This window comes from Diabrotica undecimpunctata, chromosome 9 (assembly GCF_040954645.1).
Source record: "Diabrotica undecimpunctata isolate CICGRU chromosome 9, icDiaUnde3, whole genome shotgun sequence".
Lineage (NCBI taxonomy): Eukaryota > Metazoa > Arthropoda > Insecta > Coleoptera > Chrysomelidae > Diabrotica > Diabrotica undecimpunctata.
This window is the reverse complement of record NC_092811.1, coordinates 24,657,747-24,685,367: the sequence shown is the minus strand read 5'-3', so window position 1 is coordinate 24,685,367 and position 27,621 is coordinate 24,657,747. Positions and strand designations below refer to the sequence as shown.

The following is a 27,621-nucleotide window of genomic DNA, read 5'->3' as shown; positions in this document are numbered from 1 at the left end:
GTCTTGCGTTTCAGTTATAGTGGTACCATCTGCATTTGTTAATATCCCGATTGGTTTGTTACGATTTCCTGAAATCATTTCTTTAACCTTCTTATGGGTGTTGAAAGTGTCATACCTTGCTTCACATTCCTCAATTTCTTGACATTTAATGGACATCCATGTTTCTTTAGCTTGTTTTATTTGTTTATTAATTTTTTGATATTTAATTTTATTTTAGTTTTTATGTATTCTTCTTTAGTCCATCTTTCCGAGAATTTCTTGCGTTATCCATTCTTGTTTGGCAGCTTTTGTAAATGTTAATGTTTTCCGTCCCACAGTCTCTATTGTGTTGTTTATATTCTTCCATTTTGTTTCAATATCTGTAGTGTTCTTATTTTGTTGTTTTATTTCTTGGATACTCTGATTTATTTTATTTCGAGTTTCTTGGTATGTATTTGGTTCTCTTAGTTTATCAATGTACATTTGTGGTCTAGATCTTTTCATTAATGATTTTCTCAATCTTACATTCATATTTGCTACTACTGGGTTGTTTACATCTTCTCCAGGGTAAATTTTCACTACTGTAATAGAGTTCTTGTATCTGTTCCTTATCAAGATGTAATCTATCTGATTTCTTATAATTCTATCTTTGTTGCCTCCAGGAGCTTTCCACGTGCAGAGCCGGCGATTTGGTAATTTAAACTTAGTATTCATAACTACCAGTTCTTCTGTTTGGCACATCTGAATGAGTCTTTCACCACGCTCATTTCGCTCTCCCAATCCATACATTCCAACACAACTCTCCACAGTTCCTCTGCCCACTTTGGCATTGAAGTCACCCATTAGTATCAGAACTTCACGTTTTTTTGTTGTTTTCATTATTGTTTCCAATTGCTCGTAGAAGTCTTCTATTTCTTGTTCCTCTTTATTAGCTGTTGGTGCATATACTTGAATAACATTCACTTTCCCCATATTGGGGATGAAACCAAGTACGGATTTATCTATTTCCTTGCTTACCATTATGGCCACACCATATCGGTTTGTTCTATCAGAATATTCACTATAATATATAGCTCCGTTTCTAGTCCGTTGTTTTCCAGACCCTGGCAATTGTACATCGCTTATTCCCAGAATTTCGATATTTAATCTTTCCATTTCTATCGCAGTATTATTTACTTCACCTAATTCGAGTAAGCTTTGTACGTTCCATGTAGGAATTCTCATATTTCGTCTTGTGATATTTTTTAAAAGTGTTCCATTATTAACATCACAGGGATTTCGCTGGCTTACGACCTGGGAAGCCCTGTGGCTAATTTGTGATTTACTTCCTCTGCCGGATCTTGGTTTCCGCGGCCCATGATCAGTAAGGTTACTCATTTGGTTATTGCTAGCCATGATGATTGTACTAGGGATGCTCTTGTGAGCCTTTACTACAATGGTTTCCCGTGGCCTTCTGTAGCCCTATGTCGTTGACCATCTTCCTGGTTCATCCGCCTTTGAGACCGATTCCTCGATCTCAGGACAAAGGAGTGCCCTTCCATTAAACAGCTCGTCCGCCCGAAGCCGTTGGCCAGTAGGTGGGGGATTACTTATACCGGCAATCACTCGGTGGTTTTTCGCCATATCTGGCTACCCTCACTTAGTTTAGCCTGCGGACCAATACAGTTGCCCAGGGTGTGGCACGTGGAGCCATAAGTGAGAGTTAGGTGTCTTATGAGGACCAGTTATCAAGAACCATCTCCCGTCTATGACGCTCGATGTGGTCGTTCCGATAAAAGGTACTACCTCTATAACACATCCCAAACACCCCAGTAGTTGTGTGAGTGACGTAGTTCGCGCCAAATAGGATCCGCCCACAAAAATGCGCTACATATTATCTTTAGTTGAGTGTATCGTGAGTAATGGTAATTATATTATAGTAATAGCACAGTAACGGCAAGAAAAGCCAGGTAAGTTCGAAGAGAGAATACCAGCGCTAAATAGCCAAAAATGCAAGTGTTGCATCTCGTAGTCGTAAAAATGTATTTATATTTTAAACAAAGTTCATTAAAAAATTATAATATACATTTAATTATATCGGGCCGTGTATATTTTTCGATAAATTTTACAGTTCTAAAAGTAGTTTTCTACGCCTATGTTTTCCGATAATAACTGGAATATAATAACAAATCTCGTTATCTAAATAAACAGTCTAACGATCTCCTTCCTGTATAATCCATTTCGTCTGATTATGTGGTTGTCAACAATAATAGCCGTGTTGCTGTGCGCATCACTATCTAATGCACTTACCTGCAATTTGTCTTCGGATCTGGTCAAAGAAATTCGTTCGTATCAGCAAACAGTCGATCAGATCATAAATGCAACTACACAAGGACTATTCAAGGGCAAAACTTACGATGAACTGGCGTATTTTGTTGACAAATTTGGAGCCAGACAAGCGGGAAGCCAGGTACTGGAAGATTCAATAGATTATTTACTGGATTTGATGCAGAAGGAGGGATATGACCTAGAAAATGTTCATGGAGAAAATGTTACAATTCCGCATTGGATTAGGTATGTACGATGATAACATTACTCTAAATAAAGTTTTGGTTTTTCTTATTTCTATTATGTTTGTTTTGTAAACATATTTCCTGTTCTCCATTATTTTACTTGTTTATACTTACAATGGGTGATCAAATTATTAGAGCCACCCCATAAAGTTTCACTTTTTATTTAATAATGGTATGTAATTGAGCTATAAAATATATTTTTGTACTTAATTCTATTTTTCTGTGATTAAAACCTTATAATGTTTACAAATATTAAAAAAGAAACGAGTAATTACATAAAAACGCTTAAAATTATGTCTTAAGCGTAATATTTGGTAGTGTCACATTTTGCAGCAATGACTGCCTCGCACCTTCTTGGCATACTTTCTATGCACTTCTGGCCATTTTGTTAAATTATTCCACTCCTGTGTCATACTGTTATTAAGCGCTCGATTAATTGGCTCTTTGTGGCTATAATTACATTAGAAATTTCTTTCTTTATGAGCTTCCAAAGATTTTCTATTGGACTCAGATCTGGAGAATTCCCAGGCCAGTCGAGAACCTGGTTGTCAGCAAGGAATTTTGTAAGAGATTTTGCCCTCTGACAAGGCGCTGAGTCATGCAACGTGACACTTTATTCAGGAACCACTGCTGGACCTGAGGAAGCATTTTTGTTTGCATCTCAAGTACTAGTCCTGCCGCGTTATTTCTTCAACAATGTAGAGTCTACCAGTTCCTTGACTGCTTATAATAGACTACCCCGTGATGCTCAGGGGGTACTTTACCGTCCTTACAATAGAATACGCTTTGTAATATTCCCCAGGTCTTCTCTTCACAAATTGAGCTCTATCCATGAGGATCTGCACGGTAGATTCGTTCAAAAAACAAACCTGTAAGCTACATACAAGAAAAAAAAAAAAACAATGTTAAGTAATGTTATTTATCTGATGCCAATCAACAATGGTCCTATCTCACACGAGTTGCAAGCTAAGCTGGACAGCACTGACAAACAATGGCATGATGAGTCACGTATTGCCACGCCCGCTGTGTTGGCACTGTTGCCAAACTATTTAGTGTACTTTCATAAAGTGTTACAAGATAATCAAATGGAAACAAACGCATTAATATATTATGCAGCTCAAATATATACCCTTTTTGTTAAAAAAATTGAATTTTACTGGGTGGCTCTAATAATTTGATCACCCACTGTAGATATTAATGATAGTTTATATTTACTTTCCCAATTTTATATTCCTTTATTTTTTTTACATAACAATAGATATTTTATAATTAGAAATACAATACAACAGTATTCACTCAGAAAATACAATCTACTAACAAAGAGCACTTTTCCTAATAAATATTTATAAACTAACTGTTCTGGTCTTCTAGGAAGCAACTCAATAATTACGGAGGGGGTTACGCCTCTTGTCAAACAAGTATTGAACATATTTTCAACACATTTACTAACGTTCCTCCTCCTTCCTTGATTTGTTCATTGACTATCCGATCTTCTCCAGGTGATTTATTGTTTTTCATCTCCGAGAGAGCTAATTTTATTTCCCTGTTGTGATATCTGGGATGTCTTCTGAGCCTACATTTTGAACTTTTGGTATTTGATTTTGATCAGGATCTGGAAGTTCTTCTCGCTTATACAATTCTGAGTAAAATTCTTGAGCAATTTTTAAAATATCTTCTTTATTTGTAGTAGTTTTTCCTTTTTTATTTACAAGTTTTTAAATATTTTCGATCCTTCAGTCATTTGTCGGCGCAGAACCTTAAAACTTTTATAAAATTATCTGTGTATTTGTCTTTCAATTCTCTTCTTTTGTTTATAAGATCTTTAGTAGCTTGAGTGAGTTCATCCTTCTTGTTTTTCCCTTTTTCCTTATATTTTCTATGAGCGTTTCAAATCGCACTATTTATTCGCATGTTTGTCACCTCTATATCTAATGCATTTTCATTTAGATGTTATACTTCTTTCAGTTCTGAAGTTATGCGATTCTGATAAGCTACTCTGTCTTCTATCGATTTCCATTTATTAGAATGCCTCTCTGTTATCATTGCTGTCCTCTCTCGTCTAATGTTGATCATTATTTTTGCTCTAACCAACCGATGGTCACTCCCAACAGTGATTTTATTAATTACTGTAACATCTTGGACAATATTTTTTCTGTTTGTGATGATGAAATCAATTTCGTTTTTTGTTATGCCATCTGGACAAGCCCACGTCCACTTACGTTGTTGGTTCTTTTTGAAAAATGTGTTCATCACATAGAGCCGATGATGCAGGTAGCACACCTCCTCTATGATTTCGCTCACCGTATCCAAATGAGCCCATAGCCACTTCTGCGTTATCTTCTTTAAATCCAAGTTTAGCGTTAAAATCGCCTATTAAGATTAGGTGGTGGGTTTTTTTTTTTTCTATAGCTCTATTTATATCTTCATAAAAGTTTTTGATTTCTTCATCGCTATGGCTCGTCGTGGGTGCGTATACTTGGATAATTTTAATAGAGCGTCTCTCGTTCAGTTTTAATATGAGGTACACAACTCTTGAGCTTACACTCTCTATTTTTAAAATTTTATCTAGGTGTTTCTTGTGCACGTGAAAGCCTACGCCGCCAACTGCCTTATCGTTTTCTTCAATGGAATATGTAGCAGGTGCCCTGATTTTAAATCTACATAATTGGTTTTCTCCCTTTCTTCGTATTCCCAACGTAAGTCCCAATACATCCCATTTTATGCAGTTAAGTTCTTCCTGTAATTCAATGAGCTTATCTTCAGTTGCAATCGTTCTTACGTTATAAGTGGCAATATGCAATGTTCGTTGTCCATGGTAGCCGAGTCTATCCCGGTGATTCTTTGCACCCTCTGCCCTTGGTCCAATCTGGTGGCTACCGTCACCAGGGACCGTTAGGCCGCCGGGGACTAAGGGCCTTTTTCTAGTTTGTGTCATGTCATTTACGGGGAAATTTAGCCATTTCACTACCACGCTGGCCAGTGCGGGTTGGTAGCGGGATATATCGGGATGTGGTAAGAATTGGAAAATGGGTAGGAAGATAGGTTGGGGACCTGGCCTCTCCTAAAGGCTTGGACATAGGAGAAAATCAGTAGCTAGCGTACGGCAGGGACGCCACTCCCTGTAGCAACCTGTCCGCTACCGGGATCGTAGAGGAGGGCTACCCGCTACCGCTAGAATATTTACTAGCAATCAGATAATATTGAATAGCACTTAGATCATAAGGTAAATCCTTTATTTATTGAGGAGATGATGAGTTCAAGAATTGCAAAATGGAAAGCAGTCTTGAAATAAACGGGAGATTTCCTAAGTTTCGAGATAGGAAATTCAGGATCAATACCTAAATGTCTAGAAAGCATTGTCGATAAATTTTTTACCATTATCTCAGATCGTCAGATATGTGGAATTTAAAAAATGTTTTAAGATTATCTAAGCCTTGAATGCATTCCGTGATTTTTAAATTTAGAATTTTGAAGTATTTTATTTAAAACATTAATTCGATAATAAGTCATGCCAATTTACAACTGAACACCAAAATTTAAATGTTTTTAGACTTTTAATTAGTGATTTAGCACCTATTTTTGTTTTCGTCTCTGTGGTGAAATCTCCAATTAAGGCATTTAATGCAGTAATAATGTTCTTTGGTCTTGTTTTAGAGGTTTTAGAAGATAGACTTTTCACATGCATTGTTAGTAATTTCCATCAACATGGGATACACAAAAGTAATTACAAACCTCTTTTACCATATCAAAAAAACCTAAAATTTTGCCGCTAGACCTGGCAGCGTTATTAACGACCAGGTTTAATATGAACCTCAGAGTGCACGTATAATCTCTCTTGGATCATACTTTCTCTCTTGGATCATACTAATATCAATTCCTTCTTATTGCTTTCATTGCAATTTAACAATTTTTTAAATATGAAATAGGAAATTTTTTAAATATGAAATATGAAATTTTTTAAATGCTATTAAAAAACTACTTATTAAGTAGGTACATACTACCTATCATTTTGTCATTATATTCATAAACGTTAAAAATTAATTAATAACTAATTTGAACGAATTTATCTAAAGAGCTTAAAACGATCGAACCGTATATGTCTATGACGTATTTAGATTAAAATGTTCTTGACACTTAAATTGCATAAAGACTGCGTATCTTGACACGCGTCGCAAATTTCTTACATCATAAAATATTTGACCAAATTTTTTTAATCATAATTAATGACATATTACATTAACCGTGAAGATAAAATATTTCACAGACAAAATAAAACCATGAATTAACGTAGAACTACTACTGGACATTTTATCTTCTACTGTAAGATAAAAATGTCTTAACCTCGTTCATTTTGCAAGAGAAACAAGTTTTTCAATTCATGTGGTGCTTATATCGTATTCTCTAAGTATAAAATATGTTATTAACCTTTATCAATGTTGCGACTAATGCTAAAATAATATACATCAAACACATAACCAGCAACAACCTGATCCTGCAGTTACACCATTTACATCATAACATCAATGTTAAGTTAAAAAAAACGTCTTAATCAGATTAACGTCTATCGCAGGAGTAGTTACCTAAATTCCATTCCTGCACCAATACTCAATCATAATCCTAGGCGCTCGAATACACTTATAAGTAATTGCAAATGACCATCACAAAAGAAGGAACTGTATATAAGAAGATAAAGAAAAGAAACAACCAAGGAAGGAGATCTATACGTTAACGCTACCCTTTGGCATCAAACGATATCAAATAGCAACAAACAAAAAATATATAACATAATCGTCAAACATATAATCACTTATAATAGAAAATCTGGTCGTTTAGAGTGGTTGTATGCCTGTTGTGTTTGTTGTGCTCTGCATTGTAAAAAGGCTTTCTTCTTTTTCTCACAATGTTGTCTTCACTTCCTCTCTAAACCATGGAGTTTTCTTTTTTGATCTGTTAGTGTTCGTTATAGAGCAAGAGTCCGTGAAGCCCAGACGTTCGTTATTTTATAAAAGTTGAACATTTTTCAGCGCATGCTCCCAACACAGGTACGAAAGATCGTACCACCAAAGAATATACTACTACTAAGGATTTCCACAGTTTTCACTGTCTTCCTTCACTCAACCGTTTTCTCCAATTTTCCCTGTCATTCCAGTCTCCATCTCGCAGGGTTCTTTTCTCCATAGCCTCGTCGATTTCATCTCTGAATGACCTTCGGGGTCTTCCTCTCTTTCTTCTTCCAATCGGGCTCCATTCTGTGATTTTGTTTATCCAGCGTCCTTTGTCCGCTCTTCTGACGTGGCCGTACCAGGATAGTCTCTTCTCCTCTATATAGTCGATTACGTCTGATTGCACTCCCATTCTCCGCTTAATCTCTGCGTTTTCAATTCTGTCTCTTTTTGTAAGTCTACAGCTTCTCCTCAGGAACTCCATTTCTACTGCTCTTATTCTACCTCTATTTCTCTTGTTTATTGTCCAGTTTTCGGACCCATATGTCAGGATACTTCTTGTCAGGGTATTATATATTCTCTTTTTTGTCTTTATCGTAATGTTCTTATCCCAAAACACTGAGTTTAGTTGTCTTATACAGTTTCTTGTTTGTCTCAGTCTGTTGTTTATATCTTCTTCTGTTGTTCCCTGGTTCGATATTATGGTTCCTAAATACTTGAATTTATCTGTTCCATTTATTTGTCTTCCCTCGTCTATCTCTAGGTTTCTCATATCCTTGTTTTCTGTTGTTAGGTATTCGGTTTTCTCTAAGTTTATTTCCATTCCGTTGTTTTTATATTCATCTTCTAGTTTTCTGAGCATAAAGCTGAGATCTTCTTCATCTTGTGCGATGACTACTTGATCGTCGGCAAAACTTAAGGTGTATAGGTATTCGTCTCTTACTGGTATGCCCATTCCTTCGCACTTTCTCCTCCATGGTTTAAGTGTCTTTTCCAAGAATATTTTAAACAGAGTAGGGGACGTAACACAGCCTTGTAGAAGTCCTTTTGTCGTCTTAAATGGATTGTAGGCCTTATTTCCACATTTAATAGCTACTTCGTTTTCTTTGTATAGTGCTTTAACTGCTTTTATTAGTGTTTGTCGGATTCCGAGATCATTCATTGCTTCCCATAATTTGACCAAAGAATATAAGCGTCTATATTCTTTGGTACCACTATGAAGTTTGGATTATCGTTGCCTTGGCGGGTAGACATCCCCTAGAGCAGGAAGTGAGTAACTTTGAAATCTCAAATAGGAACCCCCATTTTTTATTGAAGATTTGGATTCTTTATCAAAAATGGAACATTTTTTGTAATTTTTGGTAAGTTAGAATCGGAAAAACGATTTATCGTGACAGTTGTTTTAATATTTTTCAAAATCTATCGAATGACGCTACTCACACAACCAATTCCTGATGGTGAGGCGGGGGGCAACTTGGAAATATTTAATAGAAAACCACATTTTTTATGGCAGATTAGGATTCTTCGTAAAAAAGTAAACAAGTTTTTTATCTAAATTTTTTTTTGATTCGTCATACTATCTGCATAAGTCTGCAAGCTAATTTTCATGGTACTGAATACTCGTGTCGCATTTAAGGTGCTTCGAGTGAGATAAAGTTGAAAATGTGAGTATTTTTTTCCAATTTTTGGTTGCTGTGCATTGTATATTTTTAAATAGTTAGGAGCTGTATCGCAGCTATGTGAGTAAAAATGGTTATTAAAGGGTAGACTTTTGGAAAAATTCTTTATATAATGTTAAAAATTAAGAACGTACAATTTTTTTAACTGATGGTGTACAGTTTGCAACACTATGACAAAGTGCCATGTCCTACAGTGGGACATGACTCACTGTAGGGCCTATTGTAAATATACAAATATATACATTTTGCACTTGGCATAGAATAGAGTAAACTCTTTAATTTCAGATTAAGAAAATGAGTAAAGTCATCGAAAAACAAAAAGCTGAAAAAGCATTGTAACAAAAATTGTGCTCAGGAGTCTGGGTGACTCTATCCAGTGTAGCAAAAGGGTGAACTCTAAAATGCACCTTGATACACCAACGAACTAATATGTGGAATAACGGAAGATGGAAGGGATTAGATAGAAATAAATTATGCCAAAGAAATAAATAAAGGGTAAATATCACTTTTAAAATATAGCAGAATTAAGTGTTGGCTAGCGACTATGCAGGAGAATGACCACTTGACACTCAAAGAAGGATTCGGCCAATTTGCATGCCCTACAGAGACCGTAAGATATAAGAACTAATGACAAGAAAACCACCAAGAAATAAACAGATGAAACATAAAAGTTGCTCTAATGAATGCTTGGGCGCCAGGAAGTTAAATGTTTCCTTCCGAGATATCTTGTATTGCTGAAATATGAAAGATAGGTACTAATTGAAATATTAAATTTTAACCACAACTTTAATAATTACCAAACTTAGGTACAGACTATTTTAAATGCTTATATACTAAACCACCACCTCTTATGTACAGTTAACTATAGCTATATTTACAGTAAAATTCCTGAATATAATTATAAAACAATTTACCCCTGATATACCCCTTAATTTCAAATCGTGATAAAAGTTATACCCAATAATAATGTATAAATAATAAATATAATTAAATACTACTCACTAATAGTTTAGTTTTCGTTCAAGAATTGTTTAGGTTTTTAAGTGAAAATTCTCCGGATATGTGTGCACACGATAACCTAACAAAGAGAAATTCAAGGGAGAGTTATAACCTCATCCCTTGGTAGACAATAAATAATTAAATTAAGTTACAATAATTAATGTTTTAAGAAAATTGAATAAGAATTGAATTGAAAAAGAATATATATTTAAATTAAAAGTGGAACCAAAAGTTAAAACCTTGAAGAGGATGTAGCAAAAGTTATTTAAAATAATTGAGTGAGAACCAAAAATAAAAGTAAATTCTTCCTGCCGGTTTCCGTAGGTTTCCCTTGAAGATGATCCGGTGGAGAACTAGACTCAGGTGGTAAAAGGTACACCAAACCTGGATTCCCTGTATCAGGTACTCTTAGACAAATAAGTCATCTTAAAATTCTTCTTAAATTTCCCATAAATGAACTTGAAACTTCTTCCCTTGTCCTTATTAAGTACAACCCAAAAACTAAAAAAAAAATTCTTCCCCTGACTTGCAACTGGATTCTGGGAGTAGGCTAAAAAAGGAACAATTGTGTTACTTCATGTTCTTTGTACGTACAAAAAGTAAGGAAAAACACAAGGGTTATCAACCTTGAAAGGCGATACAAGAAATGTCAGCAAGTGACCTTAAATTGAAATAAAAACCTTAATGGTTTTCGGTAAATAGTGACTTTCGAATGGTGTGACAATGTTTTTATGATGTATGGATATATTAAATAGATAATTTTAACGGAAATCATGATCTTTATATATTATAGAATAGGAAAAAAAAAGAAATATTAGCCGGTTTAAACGGTATGAAATTGAAATAAATAATTGTTTGCTTTCACTCTTGAAAGGAAATAAAAATCTGAAATAGAAATAGAATCTAGTACTTATAATTTATTTAGGTATAAAACATTTTCCTTAATGAAATAAGGTGAAATATGACATGTATAAAATATATGAAATACCTATCAAAGAAGAAATTAAAAATAGATCTGAATTTTACTAACAATGGCGGACGATATGAAGGATTTTTCCTTATAATTTATTTGTAATTTTATCTTACCGGCTAGGGTGATCCAACTGAAAATATCCTCGTACAAACAACAAAATAACTCAAATGATTTCTTCTAAAACAAACAGCTCTTGACAATAAAATAAACTTAAACTCAATTCGGGAAAAAATGGCACTCCCAGCCGCTACTACTCTGATCGAAACGACCTTTCTTCGATCACATCCAGTTGACAAGTAACCACGTTGAGGTTCTACACGTCGTAGAATGAATGTACTTTCAGAATTTTACCACTGGGGGCGCAGTTTAATGCCAACCTTAGAAAATAAGATTTACTGGGAGTTATTTAAATATTTAGTTTAAGAATATTTCAATATGAATTTAATTTAGAATTAAATTAAAAGATTCCAGTCACAAAAAGAAAAGGTAAACGATTATTTAAGTAACGGACTCGTTACAGCATGAACCATCGCGCATCGGTTATACGAGAGGCGGTTGCTATGGTAATTACTGAACAACCACTAAGAGAAGTAGGCAATATAAAAGGTATTTCACATCAAACATTCTTCCGATACGTACAAAAACAAAAAATAGTCAAGAACCAATCTGTATGCAGCCAAGATATAATATACGACGAATTTTCGAATTATATAGTTGCTTGTGTTAAAATGTTTTATGGACTCTTCATTTTAGAATAGGCAAATATAGCCTACATAGCCTACGTAGCCTTATAGCCTACGAAATGGCTGAAGTCACTAACGTTGAGATGCCCGAAATTTGGAAAATTATTAAACTTGCTGGAAATGAATGGATGAGAGATTTTAGAAGGCAAAACCCTCGCCTACAATTAAAGACGGCCGAGGGATGCAGTTTGGCACGAGCGATTGGGTTTAATGAGACAAATGTACGAATATTTTTTAATAAGTTAGTTACCAAAGGAATGAACAATTCGCTGATGGGACAAGAGTTTTTAATCTGGATGAAACGGCGACCTTAACACAACAAAAACATCAAATGAAAATTTGAGCAGAAAGAGGTTCAAATCAAGTAAGCAAAATAACTTCTAGAGAGAAGGACGTACTTTTCACTGCCTGTATGATTGTCAGTGTAGCGGAAAATTGGCTTCCTGCAGCAATGGTTTTCCCGTAGGTTCATTTTCACAGTAGGATGGTTAACGGTGCACCAAGGGGGACATTAGGTTTAGCTTGTAAAACAGGCTGGATGAATTTGGACATATTTGAGCATCTAATGAAGCATTTCATTAAGTGCAGTGGATCTTCAAAAACAAACCCCTTTATTTTATTATATGATAACCATGAAAGCCATATATCTATTCAGTGCTTGAATCTGGCCAAGGAGAATGGGGTGACTATTTTGACCTTTCCGCCACACTCGACCCACAAATTACAACCGTTAGATGTGGATATTTTTGGACCATTTCAAAAATTCCACAATGGGGCTATAGACAGTTGAATGCTCCATAATCCTGGCAACTCCTTTACCATTTATGAAGTTGCAGCACGTGTTGAGCAAGCCCATGAAAAAGCAATGACTCCAACTACAATTACGAATGCATTTAAAAAGACTGGTACTATGCCATTTGACTGCAATGTTTTTATTGAAGATGATTATTTAAGCAGCAAGGTGACTGATAACTATGTTCATCTTAACATTACCAATGGCGAGAATAGTCAGGAGAATATGAGTATGCCCCCTAATCCGGAGAATGCACATCTAATTGAAACTATTGCGACGGTTGAAATTCCAGAAGTCCCATTACAAATAAAAGAAACTAAGTCTAAAACAGACGTATCGGAGATCCCATTAACAAGCGGTGTTAGCGAACACAAATCAGCGAATTTTTTTTATCCAGAAATATTTCGAGGATATCACAAGAAAGTAAGTGACCAAACACCAAAAAGACGAAGAAAAACAGGAAAGTGCATGATAGCGACTGATACGCCCGAAAAAATGGAGATTGAAGAACAATTTTTAAAAAGGCAAGAGAAATTGGAAAAACAGAAGCAAAGAACCATTGAAAAAATTTGTAAAGTCAGTGAAAAGAAAAAAACGAAGCAAATCACAATACCAAAACGAAACTTCAGAGGACGAGTCTAGTTTAGACCTTTCCACAGACGATGACTACGCTAGGGTAATTAAATTTGCCCTTATCAAATGTGTATGTTCAGTTATCCCTTAATTATTTTTAATGAAATATAATTGTGTTACTTTCCTCTTTGTATTTCTTAGTACATTCAAAAATAGAGTAATATCTGTTGTAACAGTGTTAATTGTCTACCTGTGTGACACAACGTACTATTATCTCACTCTTGGGCACATCCTATCTCAGTCTTGGACAAGGGTATCCGACAGTGAGACAAAGTTGACTGTTTAGAAAACGTCATTTTTTGGCGTATACCAAACGAATATGTTGTTAATTTGCTGAACTATTAGGAGTTTAAACTAATGTTAAATATTACATGAGGCTCCATTTTAGATAAATAATTGATGAAATTTTATGAATACAAATAAAATTGTTCCACTGTTGGGCATTTTCCCCAAAAAATTTTCCCCATGATAAATTTTTATCTTTTATAAAATAACGAAGGTCTGTGGTTCACGGACTCTTAGGCTATTACTTTACTATCTCCAACTGCCCCTGTCGCTCCGTTAATTATGTTAATTTCTGAGTTTTTCTCAACCTTACTCGATATTATCATTTTCTAATATTTCATTCTCAGCAATTACTACTTTTAATGAGAATAAGCCACAATTTAAGTTCAAAATAAGTATATTTTTTTAAGTAAGTATATTTATATAAAAATATATTTATTTTGAACTTAAATTGAGACTTATTCCCATTAAAAGTAGTAATACTTTGCATTAAGCTGCCACAAGAAAATAGCTTCAGAACAATATTCATTCTGAGTCATATATTCTGGTATTCTTTTTCTGTATAGTATTACTTGGGCCTGCGTAGCGCAAGCGGTAGGATGCTTGACTCGCAAGCCGGTGGTTCGAATCCCACCGCCGGCAAGAACATCTAGACATTTTAAAAATGTCTATAGGCCCCAGGTCGACTCAGCCTGAATAAAAATGAGTACCTTGGGTAAAACCAGGGGTAATAATAGACGGTTGAAGCGTAGCACTGGCCATGTTACCTTCCTTGTATACCGTAGGCCCTAGATATAGCAGACTACCCTGCTATACTCCCAAAGCCGCGACAGCGGTATAAAACGGGAGACTATTATATTACGTGGATCCCCTATTTGGTCCTTCGACCTTGATATGTGTTTATGTTAACGCTGCTGATTTGGGTGTGCTTTATTTCATGATGATTCTTATTTTACATAATACTAGGCTATTATGGTTGCTACAGGCTTCAGGCATCTTAAGTCAATTATTTTCCATGGATCTATATCTCTGTTGGTTACAAAATAATCTATCATGAATCTTTAGCCAAAAGCGTTGTAATGAGAGTAACTATTTAAATTTTTATATATTAAAAAGATTAATTAGTATAAAATAATAATAAACTATTATTTAATACTGAATCCACAATTAAAACTGTGGAATAAATAAATATTAGACTATTGTATATGTATAATGTTTATGTTAAGTGTTACGATTATTTAAAGGACACACATTCTGCTCAATTAGAATAAAGTGATTTTGTATAATCCGCTTCACATTGATCTACAAGGTAGAATACATGAAGACTTTGTAAAGTAAAGATGTGCCTGTATTCTCTCTTAGCTACTTAATATTGAAAAGAATCCACATCCGGTAACTTTACACACGATTAAAAAACTCAAAATGCACTGTGTCCTATTCTTTTGTTGATTTTATAACATTGATTTGTATTACTTTTAAGGGGAACTCAAACATGTGAAATGCTGTCACCGAGAAGAACTAACATTCCAGTACTGACCCTCGGTGGTTCTGTGTCTACAATAGCCAATGGAGTCGAAGCGGAGGCAATAGTTGTGAAAGACTTCGATGAATTGGATCGAGTTTCTGAAAAAGTAAAAGGAAAAATTGTGGTGTACAATAACGAATATATTACATATGGGGTATCCGTAGCTTACAGGTAAGTAGAAGCGTTTTTTTGATTTTAGAAGTAAAACATTTATTTCATTGTATCATAAAAGCCCTATGCATAATCTCTCTGTTAGTAAATAACTACCTCAAATTTTCGCAGTTTTTTCAAAGTTAATTTAAGTTTCACTTTCTTTTTCCATTTATGCTTTTTAATTATCGCAACTCTCATATTAATTCTAACTAAAAAAAAGAATCAGAGTCTACGTCATCCTCTCTGCACGTTTTCACATTTGTTAGTAAATTGGCGAACTTCTCTTGTATTAAAATGTGGCCTATTTGATTAGTTTCAGTTGATCTCGGAATTTTCCACGTTACTTTATATATATTCTTTCTCCTGAAATGTGTACTCATAATTTTCATCCTGTTTTCAATTGCGAATGTAATCAATCTTTGACCATTATTGATTTGAATTCACATGCTTACTTTCGCTTTTTCAATTAGAGGAATGTATTGCATATTAAACCAGTTCTTAATTCCAAACAACGTTTCATAAGAACAAAATTTTCGATATTTTGAAATATAAAGGTACTTTACTATTGAGCAACATTCACATTTTTTGACATACCCCGTATAAGAGTGATAAAATTTGATATCTGATGATTGCATCTTAGGTTTTAGACCCTACAGAGCTTTTTATGAAAAATATCTTTTTTTGTAAAATTAAGAATAAAAAATACACACTGTATATATATATATATATATATATATATATATATATATATATATATATATATATATATATATATATATAATATAATGTTCCGAATGATTTCCACGGTTAGTACAATTAAACCTAGAGTTAAGATTAATACTATTACAAGAATTAATATTAAACTCAACAATCTTCCATTGAACCGCGTAGATTATCATTGCGCCGGGCTTTTGACATCCTCTTTGATGTCTTTTTAAGGCTTCCGAGGTCTCAGTCTCCCGAGCCCCTAGACACTACTACATTAATCACTAATGCATTACGGCCACTGGCAACAGAGGACGATTCATTTATACCGTCGATGGTGACGTGGTTTGGGTGGAGGTTGTCGTTGGGGTTAGCGTGGGGATTAGCGCGGGGGTTTGCGCTATCATTTCTGCCAGTAGGATTTTGGTTGGTGGGTGGGGCGGACGATATTTTATTTATAAGAGGTCTTCATGTCGAAGGTTACCGTATGCCGTCATCTCTTTTATTGAGACAATTTGTCTTGTTTTCAATTTCTGTGGCCTCTCGGATAATTCTTGGTTTTAGAAACGGGTGGGGGCTATGATTTTGTAGTTTTCAAAATCAACTTTGTGACCTGTGTGAAGATAATGTTGACTTAGAGCTGAAATTGAATCGAAATTGCAAACAGAAATGAAATGTTCATAAATCGTATTTTGGATGCTACGATTTGTTTGGCCTATATAGGATCGGGGGCACAAGGAATTTCATAAACTCGGTGTTGTTCATTTGGAATGTTGTCTTTGATTGATTGGACAAGAGATGAAAGTTTTTGTTGGGGAGTAAATATTGTCTTTATTCCTCTTGATTTAAGAAGTTTTTCAGTGATACCTTTGATGTAAGGAAGAAAAGCTTTCGAATGATAAGGGTCTGAGTCTTTGGGTTGAGATTGGTTGGGAGATTGATGTCTGTGCATGCTCCTATTAATGTGAGTTTCGCGGTAGCCGTTTTGGATGAGGGTTTGTTGTCAGTGGGTCGATTGTAGCAGTAACGTAATGAAAACGTTGGGATTGATATTTCTTTATGATAACATCGAGAAACGGTAGGGATGAATCAGTTTCCACCTACATCGTGAACTGATACTAGGACGTATACCATTCAGATGGGTTTGGAAAGACACCAAAGCAAACCCGCCATGGGACCAAATGATCAATATAATATATATTATATTATATATATATATATATATATATATATATATATATATATATATATATATATATATATATATATATATATATATATCCATCCATCCATCCAATGGCGCTACAGCCCAAATCGGGCCTTGGCCTCCTTCAACAGGCTTCTCCAACCATCTCTATTTACCGCTGTTCTTTTCCATGAACGCGTTCCCAGGCAGTTCCTGGCATCCTCATCGACTTCATCTTCCCATCTCTTTTTAGGTCTTCCAACAGGTCTTTTTCCCTGCATTCTTGCATTTAATAATTTTCTGGGGATTCTATTCTCATGCATGCGGACCACGTGCCCTGCCCATCGTAATCTCTGCAGTTTAGTATGTTGTGCTAGAGTTGGTTCGCTATATTGCTCGTATATTTCTCTATTGTACCTAATTCGCCAGTTGTTGTTTTCACTTATTGGGCCCAGGATCCTACGTAATATTTTTCTTTAAAACACATCTAATGCATTGGCAGATTTCTGTGTCACCACCCACGTTTCGCAACCATAACTTACTATGGGCCTGATTATTGTTTTATAGACCCGGAGTTTTGTTTTCCGGTGTACGTCTCGCGATTTGAATATGTGGCCCATCGCGAAATAGGCTTTATTTGCCAGCACAAGCCTTCTATTTATTTCCGGTTCTTCTTCATTGCTTGCGACCAGATATATATATATATATATATATATATATATATATATATATATATATATATATATATATATGTATATATATTATATATATATATATATATATATATATATATATATATATATATATATATATATATATATATATATATATATATATATATATATATATATGTATATATATACAGAACTTTTGAAATTTTGAAACGAGAATGAGAATTCAGTTTCAAATAATAATAAGAATAAGAACGGAAAACCAAGGAACACAGAATTGAATTTCACAAGCAAAACAATAAGCCAACAGTGTCTTTATCGGAGCTACGAGTTTTCTCGTCATTCTTTGACGAGCCGGCAAAATAATTACCAGCAGAACAATTTGTGTTTGCCTATGCAGTGCATAGTAATAGTTAAGAAGTCTGCATCAGATCAGTAGAGTTGATAAGAAGCTAAAAAGAGTAAATTATTAGGTTTTTTTTTTTTGTTTTTCTGAATTATCAATTATTGTGGGATATGCATATATTATGTTTTGTAACACAATTAACATCAGCACTCTCACCCAAGAGGTTACGTGGGATGTTATGATTGTATGTTGTCATTAATTCATTGGTATTCAAAGTTATGGACTTGGTTTTATTGTAACTTTGGTTAAAGTAATTTTATTTTATTGTTCTCTTCGGTAACGTACCGCTGACCCTGATTTGCATTTTCTTTTATTCAACCTACGGTTGCTACTGACGCAAACACGAAAAAACAAGTAAATAACATATCGCTATTGTGTCACCCACGACCTGAAACTCACTATAGTTCACAATATATTATCTTAATTTATATTTTAACCATTTGTATAGGTAATTTATTTTTTACCGTATTACCCACATTCTCTACCACCAGTGCTTTAGTAATACACCATTCATATATTTTCGCTTACGAAATTTAATAATGTGAATAATTTAAGTTAATGTGTACACTTTTTATATTGAAGAGAAATCAATGTGTTGATTTTTCAACGTTTACTTACTTAGCTATACCCATGACAAGGTCTTTCTCGATTGTTTGGCTCTACCGAAAAGTTGCTCTTAAACAGAAGAAGTGTCACTATTCAAGCTGAGATAACCTGAGGACTTTTGAATTTTTTAAAACACGTGTCTTTGCTGTCAAAAATTCAAACTATATTTGAATTAACTTATAATCAAACATCTTACTGTTTCATTACAACTCGGGGTGAGTCTTCGCCGCATCCACTATAGCCTTCCATCTTCTTCGGTCTTGCGCTTCTATTATTGTACCCCAATACTAGATAAATCGGCTTCAACGATATCCTTTTATCTTTTTCGGGGACGGCATACTGATATTTTACCATCTCGTCTGCGATGAAAACTGTCTTTAGCACATACAGTCACCAATTCAACATTGCGATGCTTTCTCCTCTCTCATGTCTTTGGTGGCCAAATAATATTCTGAGAACCTTCCTTTCAAATACCAATAGCTTATTTATTTCCCGCTGATGTAAAGTCCATGTTTTACTTCCATATGTAACAACTGGGCGAATAATTGACATGAACAAACTTAATTTAGATTTTCTTTTTAGAAACCTATTCCCCGCAGCTATCCTTGCTGAAACTTCTTTTTCTATATGGTTGTCATCTGTGATTACCGCTCCCAAATATTTAAACTCTTTTACTACCTCGAAGTAGTGGGCATTAATTTATCTTTTTCGGGGACGGCATACTGATATTTTACCGTCTCGTCTGCGATGAAAACTGTCTTTAGCACATACAGAGTCACCAATTCAACATTGCGATGCCTTCTCCTCTCTTATGTCTTTGGTGGCCAGATAATATTCTGAGAACCTTCCTTTCAAATACCAATAGCTTATTTATTTCCCGCTGATGTAAAGTCCATGTTTTACTTCCATATGTAACAACTAGGCGAATAATTGACATGAACAAACTTAATTTAGATTTTGTTTTTAGAAACCTATTCCCCGCAGCTATCCTTGCTGAAACTTCTTTTTCTATATGGTTGTCATCTGTGATTACCGCTCCCAAATATTTAAACTCTTTTACTACCTCGAAGTAGTGGGCATTAATATTTATGTTATGCCTAACTCCTGGTCTTGGAATTTTAATTACTAGGTAGCATTTATTTCGTCTTTTCTTCATTTATTAGAAGACTAAGACTACCTGTTTCCTCCTCAAGTTGTAGAATGAAAGACTATATTTAGATCATCTAGATCATCTAGCAAAGGCCAACAATAGTTTCGATCCTCGATTTGCAAATGCCTTTGTCAGCTCAGACGATATTTTACTTATTGTATATTCTAAGGTCTTTTCGAAAGAAATGGAACATGATTTTTACCTGCAAAAGGAAATATGGCGCTTCATAAGAGGTCAAAGAATGGAGGTAAAGGAACTAATACAACCAAAACACATAGAAAAGGATACGTGGATTGACTACCTAAAAAACTATATGCAGAGGAAGAACAAACGACAATAGAACCGAAAACACCAGAAATTACCACAAATGAAGAACTTAATATAAATGTACAGGGAGTTCGGAAAATACTTGAAAACCTGAAGAACAGAAAAGCATCAGGTAAAGATGGGATACCAAACGAGTTAATGAAATATTGTGGACCAGCAATGACAGAACAATTAACAACATTAATTAATAAAATTATAAAAAACACTAAAATACCAGAAGAATGGAGAACGAGCAAACTAATTCTACTATTCAAAAAAGGAGATAAAAACAGCCAGAAAACTACAGAGGTATAAATTTTTAAGTACTACGCTAAACCTTACAACTAAAATTTTACAAGTGCTAATAAATCAGAGGATATTTAGTTTAGCAACTAAATCTCCTCTTCCTAAATATCCTCTTTAGCAAGAGGATATTTAGGAAGTTTAGCAGATGAATAACAGGGTTATAGTAGTGGAAGATCGTGTACAGATGCAATATTCGTTATAAAGCAAATTACAGAGAAATCACTAGAGTATAAGAGACCATCATTTCTGTGTCTGATTGACCTAAAGAAAGCGTTTGACAGATTAAGAGTCAAAGGTTTAATCCATCTTCTGTATAATAGAGAAGTTTCCCTAAATATTATAAAAACTATCGAGAACATCTACTAGTAAAACTACAAAATAGAAGTCACAATAGATGGACAACTTACAGAACCTATAGAAATAGGCATCGGAATAAGACAAGGGGATTCATTGAGCCCCATGCTCTTCAATTTGATCATGGAAGAAATCATCAAAATCGTTAACAAAGGAAGAGGATACAGAATGGGAAACAAAGAAATCAAAATACTCTGTTACGCAGACGACGCAATATTGATAGCCCAAGATGAAGATAGTCTGCAAAGACTGGTCTACAGATTTAACATAAGAGCAAAAGCATTTGATATGACAATCTCATCTCAGAAAACTAAAACTAAAACTAAAGCTTATAAAGAGGAAGAAGAAGATACTCTAAGGTCAAATTGAATAGCAACGGTCATAAGGGGTCCCCTTGTCTAAGTCCTGATGTTATACTAAATGGCGTTATACTATTGTTATACTATTGACGTATGATATTACAAAATGTTTATATATATATATATATATATATATATATATATATATATATATATATATATATATATATATATATCGCATTTTATTAAAAAATACACATTTTGATTATTTTATAGAAGTCAAGGACCAAGTAAGGCAGCTAAGTACGGAGCAATAGCGACCTTAATAAGGTCTGTAACACCATTTTCCTTAAATACACTCCATACTGGCCAAACTGGTTATGACAACTCCGTAACAAAGATTGCAGCAGCTTCAATAACAAGAGAACATGCTCACATGTTCCAAAGAATGCAGGTAAAAAGATTTTAAAATTTATAAAAATTGGCGGTTTTTCATTAAAAAATAATATTAAAATGTTGGTTTATACCATTTCCGATTTTGTTTTATATCGTTTTGTTTTGATGTCCTACACGACTTTTAACAGTCTACCATTTTCCACTTGGCAAGTGGTAACTGTCTAAATGGTATTTAACTTTCATAACTTTAATTAGGTTTATTTTTATTATTTACATTACGTCGCACCTTAATTGCCAACTAGCAAGAACTTTATTGTTTTTAGGATCGTGGTGACAAAATAGTTTTAAAACTCAACATCCAAACCCAAAACTTGGATCCAGTTACATCGAGAAACGTCGTTGCAGAAATTAAGGGATCAAGAGATCCTGAAAAAGTAGTTCTAGTATCTGGTCATATTGACAGTTGGGACGTAGGTGTAGGAGCTATGGATGATGGAGGCGGCGCTTTTATTTCTTGGTATTCATTACGCGTACTTAAAGCTCTTGGTTTAAAGCCAAAAAGGACTGTCAGGTAAGATATTATAATGGAACAATCCGAATAATGAACCAAGTATATTCTCAAAGATTGACAGTCAGTAAAAATGGTAATATTTATAGGGTATAAATTAAAACATCACAAACACTAGCATTACAGTATATAGTATAAGCCATAGTTAGAATGCAGTGTTGGTCTTTCTGCGCGCAACGATGCCGCTCATGTCGGCACAGTGGTAAGTGTGTGGTAGTTGGGCGATAGACTAAGAAATCAGGACCGTACGCACTTCGTTTCAAAAATCGTTACTCATTAATATAACTGAGTTAAATAAGAGAATAAACAAAAAAAAACAAATTAATTCTATAAAAAATGTGTGTATACATAAAATATCTAATACCTAGTAATTACTTATATACATATACACAAAAAAAATCCAAGTAGTTTACCCTATACGACACGATAAATATATATACATAAAATACACAAGATCATAATTGAAATGTACTGTACGTACAGTACTAAAAAAACAAATGAGCATTAAATTTAAGATATTTCTCGTTAATTAATACTAATCGCAATCCATATCTAAATCGTCCTCATCCTCTGAATCATCTCCTATATTAATTATCTACGGTTTAATATCTTCACACAAATTGTCCACCGCAAACATTTTTTCTTCTACTTTCTTGACGCGGTTCACATAATTATGCCACTACTTTTTATATACGCGTTGGTAAGCTTCTTTTATTAACCGTTCTACTGTTTTTTTTCTTTAAAATCGACGTTGTTTGAAGCCACGTACCTTTTCACTTGACTTCATACCATCTCAATCGGGTTCAGCTCGCAATGATAAGGTAGCTGTCTTAAAATATTAACGCCATATTTATCCGCAATTGTTTCAATTTTGTACTTATCGTAATCGTCTCTAAATGCGGCAGCAGCATCCAGTAATTCACTTTTTAGGTAATCTTCCTCGAAGAAAATGTTCTTTTCGATTATCCAATCCTTGATTTGCCTTTTGTTCCACGATTTTTTCGGGAAATTAAATTTGCGGGAGTTTTCATTCTTCATATAGATATCCGTCCATTTCGTCGTGTTAATCAGTGGTTCCCTTCTTGGTCAAGAAAGTTAATTCGGCCCATGTCACAAAACTAGTTCTGCTTTTAGCATAAAGAAGAACAAACCGAGAACCTCTTTGGCTTGGAGCTTTCAGTCCAGTAGAGACCCCTTTTATGAAGGCATCTCGTGGAATTTTGATCGTTGTGTCCCTCCATTTCTTTTTGACTGAAGCACCGACGTTAATCCAAGACTCATCAGTATAAACAAGGTTTATATTATTATATTATCCTTCTTCCTCAATATTTTTATTTGTCTGAGGTACTTGTGTCTCCAGGATATGATATCTTTTCTTTCCATCATCAGCGAATATCGACCTCTTTTACCGTATTCAAAACCCATATAATTTAGCAGTCTATGAAATCTGGTTTTTGAAATAGCTGGTACGTCCTCATCATCCTTCACTCTGTTCATTATGCTGTCGATGGTTTTTTCCTTATTCGGGATTTCACTCTCTCATCGTAAGTATTCTCACGTGAATTGGACTGGAAACTGTTTTTCTTCCTTTTTGTACTGGTTCAGTTCGCCTTGCTGGGCGAACATTTTCGAAATTTTTTCCACAATAATAGTCAAGCGTTTTACGTTAGCTATTTTACCTTCAGATGATAGTTTAATACATTTAATACCACACGTTTTACTTGCACCCTAAGAGTCATACCCTGTTTGAAATTCACGACAGATACTGGCAACGACTCATGATGGAGGGACTTTTATCCGCTTGCTAAAATGAAATAGAACTGAGCTTTCATAGTTTTTGCCAACAAGTTTTTGGTCTAATGGCCAGTACCCAAATCGATAAAGAGACATGTTTGCTTTGCGTGGACTATGGGGATTAAAACTGATTCGCTTCTCCTAATGACTTTATAATGATTTTATTTCCCAAAGAAGTGTTAAAAATGAAAGCTATTGAAAACTGATAAATATAGATAAGTGTCCAATATCAAATCTTCAGAATTCATATCCGAAATTGGGCAGTATAATTTTATCACCCAGTAGACCGAATGAATTTATTTGTTATTAAATACACACACGTAGTTAATTAGGTTACATACACATTTGGTCAATTATCAATAATATAATTTGGACATCAGTCAAAAGTGCTGACAAAAGTTAAACAATTTACATTAATTAGATACACATATCACGCGAGGTCCGCGAATATATTGACCCAATTAAAACTTATATAAAACTAAGATCTCTTGCCTAGAGGGCATTCAATCAATATTCACTCAACAAACTTAATAGTCTTCAACGATCAACTTCATCAGTCTCTACTCAAAGTAATCCCGGGTCAACACCCATAGTATACGTCTCATCAATAAAATCTGCTACTATTATTTGATGTTTCCATTACAACTGAACGAACATCTTCACTGAGCCAACGAAGAGGAATTTGTTCAATAAGCGAACGACAATGAGTTTTTAATATATTGTACTTTTTTATAGTATTTTTTTTATATTATTGTTTAGTTCGACAATGTAACTCTCTTATTTATACATCGATGATTGTATCATGCTTTAGTTGAAATAATAATAGTCTTTTATACAACCATAAACAATTGTTTTGTGCGCTTATATTTCAGTGCGCTGATTCTTAAATCTGGGCCTAATGCGCGCTTGGTGAAAACGGCAACGAGGTCGGACGTTCTCCCGTAAGAAATAAATTGAATATCCTACCTATACTGCACTCTAACTGTGGCTTCTACTATAGAAATTAAACAGATGAGTCAGCATTTTATATCCAAATTATTTTGTTTCTGGTTAACCATTTTTTATTTTAGATCTGTTCTTTGGACAGCTGAAGAACCAGGACTAATTGGCGTCCAAGCCTATGATAAAGCCCACAAAGACGAATTGGACAAATTTATTTTTGTAATGGAATCTGATGAAGGAACTTTTACACCTTTGGGTTTAGAATACGTCGCTGGTGATGAGGGAGGATGTATTTTAGAGGAAGTAATGAAGTAAGTTAAACTGTCAGTATATTAAGATAATATCGCAGGCTTTTTTTATTTTGCGACTATAAGTGAAGTCGTTCGAATGATATTTTTTATAATCAGATCTGAATAATGTTTTTAATTATGGAATGAATTTCGGATTTAACCTTTATGAGTGTCGTAATATTTATGCAATATTTTTGGGCGTTAAATGCCGAAATCTGCAATTATTTTTTTAACTAACTTTAGTTTCATCTTGACAAAACATATTATCAATTACAGTAGTAATTAATTGCTTGATCTGCTTTAGGCATTGTACTATACAACATACAACTTCACTGTCTTGTGCTTGACCTCCTGCACTATTAGGTTCACACACAGTTTGATTGAATTCTGTTAAAAACATATCTCGTGCGAGTGTTTTTGAATGGTATAAACGGTTTTCTGAAGGCCGATAGAGCGCCGAAGATGACCAACGTCCAGGTCGACCTGTCTCTATTTCAACTCCGCAAACGCTGACCAAAATAAATGAAATTGTGCACGGAGGTCGTCGTATGAGCATTCAGATGATTGCTGAGACTGTAAACGCCGATAAAGAAACTGTCAGAAAAATTTTACATGACGAATTGAACATGAAGAAAGTCTGTGCGAGGTTGGTCCCAAGAAATTTGACCCCTGGCCAAAAGCTCGTCCGTCAACAGATCTGCTCAAATTTTCTTGAGAGGTTACATGAAGAGGCTAAATTAATGGAAAACATCATTACTAGCGATAAAACCTGGATATTCAAATACGATGTTCAAACTAAGCGACAATCCATGCACTGGAAAACTCCTGCATCGTCAAGAATGAAAAAACGCAAGGATGTCAAAATTAAAAAATTTAAAGTCATACTAATCGTTTTTTTTTTCGACATTAACGGCATCGTGATTACTAAAATTATATTTGAATATTGTCAGGCCATGGAGTGGGGTGTCAACTTTGGAAAAATGGCGTGCACCCTATTCTTCATGCTATGGCATGCTGGACGAGCCATACAGTCTGTAGTCAACACCCCGAGGTATGAGCGGGAACACAAAGTGAATAAATACTCATATGCTTATGAAACGCACCTGGCGGATCATAAGAGCCTTCACATTTTACTCTTTTTCAACTTGTCTTGAGTGAAATGTCTTTAATCTTTCCTATCAGCCTCTCTTGGCTAACTCTTGTTTTTTCCGACCCCGAATGGCGATTAGGTTTCCGAAGGCAGACGGGTCACTATATTTCCTTCTACTACTCTAAAACTCGCCAACACGCTTGGCCAGCGCGGCGTTTCAAGGCCAAATTTCCCCTCATGATGGATACATCAAGTGTACGGCCCTCAGTCCCCGGCGGTTCCAATTTCCCTGACCAAGGTGGCGGTCAGAATAGTGTTGGAGCAGAGGGTGCTAAGAATCACCGGAAGAGATCAGGCCACCAAAACAAACGACAAATGCATATATGTGCCTACAATGTACAAACTTTATCAACAGAAGCATCAATGATAGAACTGGAGAATGAACTACAACACATAAAATGGGATATAATCGGTATAAGTGAAGTTCGACGTCGAAAAGAAGATCAAATAATACTTAAGTCTGGAAATATGTTCCATTTCAGAGGAAACGAAGATTCATCTGTTGGAGGAGTGGGTTTTTTAATCCATAAAAAATGGGTACCAAACATAATCACAATAAAAAGTATATGTACCAGAGTCATTTATCTTATTTTTAAATTAAACCCAAGATACAAACTTAAAATTATACAGGCTTACGCACCAACTACGAGTCACCCGGATGAGGAAGTTGACCAATTTTATGAAGATATCAGAGCAGCTATACAAACTTCAAAAACACATTACACATTGATAATTGGAGATTTTAACGCCAAATTGGGATTCAAACAAGATGATGCAGAATCTGCTATGGGAAACTTTGGATTTGGTGAGAGAAATGAGAGAGGTAACAGGCTTCTTGACTTCTTACATCAGGAAAATCTCTTTGTGATGAACTCATTCTTCGGAAAGAAACCCCAACGTAAGTGGACATGGAAGAGTCCGAACCAAAGAACAAAAAATGAGATTGATTTCATAATATCAAATCGGAAAGATATTGTCCAGGATGTAACAGTATTGAATAAATTTTCAACAGGGAGCGACCATAGACTAGTTAGAGCAAAAACCACTTTTAACACTGAAGTTGAAAGAACAAAAATGATCCTCAAAAAGAAAAGTGGAAGGTGGCTGTTCCCAGAAGATATAACACTTTACGAAGAAAATATTAAGACTAGTTTGGATACACACGACTTAGAGAATATCAGCATCAATGAAATGAACAATAATATTACTCAAATATTGAAAGAAGCTGAAAAGAA

General features: G+C 34.7%; 1 protein-coding gene across 1 annotated transcript in view; it reads left to right on the top strand.

The window, feature by feature from the left end:
• Window positions 1-2,166: 2,166 nt before the first annotated feature.
• The window catches only part of LOC140449685 (carboxypeptidase Q-like), a 44,826-nt gene continuing 19,371 nt past the window's right edge, over window positions 2,167-27,621 (top strand). The window contains exons 1-5 of the mRNA XM_072542965.1: window positions 2,167-2,532; window positions 15,060-15,275; window positions 21,523-21,700; window positions 21,966-22,213; window positions 25,075-25,257. Coding sequence (XP_072399066.1) covers window positions 2,210-2,532; window positions 15,060-15,275; window positions 21,523-21,700; window positions 21,966-22,213; window positions 25,075-25,257 — 1,148 coding nt within the window. The 5' untranslated portion in view covers window positions 2,167-2,209. The remainder of the gene's footprint in view (window positions 2,533-15,059; window positions 15,276-21,522; window positions 21,701-21,965; window positions 22,214-25,074; window positions 25,258-27,621) is intronic.